Source organism: Pongo abelii, chromosome 23 (assembly GCF_028885655.2).
Source record: "Pongo abelii isolate AG06213 chromosome 23, NHGRI_mPonAbe1-v2.0_pri, whole genome shotgun sequence".
Taxonomy (NCBI): Eukaryota; Metazoa; Chordata; class Mammalia; order Primates; family Hominidae; genus Pongo; species Pongo abelii.
Genome location: NC_085929.1, coordinates 29,552,323 through 29,553,889, shown reverse-complemented (window position 1 = coordinate 29,553,889; position 1,567 = coordinate 29,552,323). Strand labels below are relative to the sequence as shown.

General features: G+C 49.6%; 1 gene segment (V, D, J or C); it reads right to left on the bottom strand.

The window, feature by feature from the left end:
- Positions 1 to 732: 732 nt before the first annotated feature.
- On the bottom strand, positions 733 to 1,270 carry LOC134761187 (immunoglobulin lambda variable 5-52-like). The segment is given in 1 exon segment: positions 733 to 1,270. A coding segment is annotated over 1 exon segment (501 nt).
- Positions 1,271 to 1,567: the final 297 nt, after the last annotated feature.

Genomic DNA, 1,567 nt, shown 5'->3' with positions numbered 1-1,567 from the left:
CTCAACCCAGCCATCCCCCATCCCACGCCTGCTGCAGCAACATTCTCCACACTCTCACATAAAAAGGGTTATCTGGGGCCAGGTGTGGTGGCTCATGCCTATAATCCCAGCATTTTGAGAGGCCGAGGTGGGCAGATCATGAGGTCAAGAGATTGAGAACGAACACGGTGAAACCCCGTCCCTACTGAAAAAAAAAAAAAATTAGCCGGGCGTGGTGGCACATGTCTATAGTCCCAGCTACTAGGGAGGCTGAGGCAGGAGAATCGCTTGAACCCAGGAGGTGGAGGTTGCGGTGAGCCAAGATCGCACCATTGCACTCCAGCCTGGGCAACAAGAGTGAAACTCCATCTCAAAAAAAAAAAAAAAAAGGATTATCTGTGCATTTACTCAGGTCTTCTTTAAGACCTGCATCTAAGCAATGTTTTATGACTTCTAGTGTGTAAAACAACAATTTTTGTCACACTTATCCTAAAGTATTTCATGCTTTATGCTATTTTCAATGTACTGACTTTTCAACTACTGATAGTTCCTTACTGATATAGAGAATACAATTCCCATCTGCATCCCTGTATTGTATCCCAATGCTCATATTAAAACTCTCAGACCAGCAGCATCTCTGAGTTACTTCTAGACTCTGGGCTGAGATGAACCCCAACCCACCCCTCTTGCCTTCTTCAATGTCAACTCTGAGAGATTTTACCCCTGAGCAAGGTAAAACCCCTGAGCATGTCTGCCTGTGAAATGTGAGCAAGGTAGGACTTTGTTAGACCTACTTGTCTGTGGGAGCTCCAGTGCTGTTGATGTGACAACAGATGTCACCCCCTGAGCTAGATTTGGTCACAGCCACCAGCAGGGGTGACTTCACTAGGGCAGGAGAGTAGAGGGGAGGTTTTTGTCTTACTTCCTCATGGGTCTGGAGCACTGTGTGAGTCTTAGAGTTGCCGTGCCATGTACCACAGTAATAGTCAGCCTCATCCTTAGGCTGAAGCCCAGAGATACGCAGAATCCCTGCATTGGCTGATGCATCATTGGATCCAGAGAAGCGGCTGGGAACTCCAGAGCCTTGGCCCTTATCGGAGTCTGAGTGGTAGTACAGGAGATACCGGGGAGGGTTCCCTGGTTTTTGTTGGTACCAGCTTATCCAGAAGTCCCCAACACTGAAGCCACTGCTCAGTGTGCAGGTGAGTCTGGCTGATGCTCCAGAACATGCAGAATGGGAAGATGGCTGAGTCTGCACAGGCTGCGAGAGGGAACCTGAAAACACAGACATCATGGGTGATAAGGCAGTGCCCAGGGTAAAGCTTCTCATAGGTCTGAGCGAGAGGGGATGGTGTAGGTTGGACACTGAGACTCAGTTTATAAGGACTTTCCCTACCTGTGCAGTGAGAGAGGAGTATGAGAAGGAGAAGAGTCCAGCCCATAGTGGACACAGCCCCTGAGCCCTAACAGTAGGCCTGGGCTGCCCCAGGTCTCCTTTTTTTCTCCATCCTCTGCCAGAGGAGGGGCTGCTCATGCAAATATGTTTCCATCCAAGGACTGCCCAGCCCATCCCTGAGCCCTGGGGCTG